Source organism: Mandrillus leucophaeus, unplaced genomic scaffold (assembly GCF_000951045.1).
Source record: "Mandrillus leucophaeus isolate KB7577 unplaced genomic scaffold, Mleu.le_1.0 Scaffold168, whole genome shotgun sequence".
NCBI lineage: Eukaryota > Metazoa > Chordata > Mammalia > Primates > Cercopithecidae > Mandrillus > Mandrillus leucophaeus.
This window is the reverse complement of record NW_012101676.1, coordinates 1387488-1388798: the sequence shown is the minus strand read 5'-3', so window position 1 is coordinate 1388798 and position 1311 is coordinate 1387488. Positions and strand designations below refer to the sequence as shown.

Sequence of the window (1311 nt, the reverse complement as noted above, 5' to 3'; positions counted from 1 at the left end):
CTAGCTAATTTTTGTATTTTTAACAAAGACCAGGTTTTGCCATGTTGGCCAGGCTGGTCTTGAACTTCTGACCTCCATTATCTACCCACCTGGGCCTCCCAAAGTGCTGGGATTACAGGCGTTGAGTCATCGCGCCCGGCCAAGAACTGAATATTAACCAAACCCGTCAAATGGCAGTCATTAAATGCCAATTTTTAAATAGGTGTAAATTGATAGATTTTGAAGATTAACAATTACTATTGTTAATCTTCATTGCCTAATGATGATTGAAACTAATTAGTTTTAGATTTAGAATGGAAACATTTTTTGCTATTTATTTGCTAACGTACTTATTGCTAAGGAACTGTTGCAAGTTACTCTGTAGAGGAGACTTACAACAGGATAGTACTGACTCTTGCAGCACAGATGTTTTCTGAGTAATGTAAGATTCTGATCATCATGCCAAAAAACAAATCAGGTATATTATGTGTACAACAACAGCGCACCATCGTTTTTCTCATTTTCATATAATCTGCGTTCTGCAGCATCAATAGCTTTATTTTTTTTCAGATCAGATTTTAATTTTGAGTACTTAACACTATTGTTGATGTGCATTTCACTTTCTTCATGTTTACTAAGAATATGTGATAAATGTTGCCAATCTTTGCAACCATTTTCATTTTTCAGTTGATTTTTTCCTTCCCCAAAGAGTCTGCAATATAGACAAAACACAGAATCTTTTGAGGTCGAATAAAGTAACCAGGATCTAGTGGTTTTTTCACCGTTTGGAAGAATCCGTGTATAGTAAGTTTCTGAAAACTTTCTCCCTGTATTATCTTTTGGAAAGTTAAAATTTCTTACTTGAGGCGGAACATTTTCAACAAGAGTGTCCCGTTGTTTAATATTCAAAATTCGGGGCCACGTACCTGGATCTGCAGAAAGCACAACTGGTACAATGGAGTCTTCAAAATTTTTCTCTTCCAGTTGCTCTTGAAATGTATCAGCTATGGCTGACGCGGAAGAAGGAGGTAAATTCACATTCTCTTTGATCAGTAATGTATCCGTGCCACATTCTACCGAAAGGTGTAGCTCTGAAGTCTTTTCCTTTTTTTCTGTGATTCCATCTATTTTTTTCAAAAGTGTACTTGACGATCCACAGAATTGTTTCTCATTTTCTTCTCTAACAGCATTCCTTTTTCTATTTTCTGATGCTGTTAATTTTTTTGATTTTGTTTCCATCATCTGAGGACAAAGAGGATAGATTACAATTTTACTTTAGGTTAAACTTTAAAAAATTAATGTATATTCAAATGCTCAATAAGCACATGCTCA

The 1311-nt window shown here is 35.1% G+C and overlaps 1 protein-coding gene across 1 annotated transcript in view; it reads right to left on the bottom strand.

Annotated features, from left to right (window-relative positions):
• Positions 1-258: 258 nt before the first annotated feature.
• ZMYM5 (zinc finger, MYM-type 5) overlaps positions 259-1311 on the bottom strand; it is a 45626-nt gene continuing 44573 nt past the window's right edge. Inside the window, exon 8 of the mRNA XM_011976531.1 lies at positions 259-1221. Within this exon, the coding sequence (XP_011831921.1) occupies positions 463-1221 (759 nt within the window). The 3' untranslated portion in view covers positions 259-462. The remainder of the gene's footprint in view (positions 1222-1311) is intronic.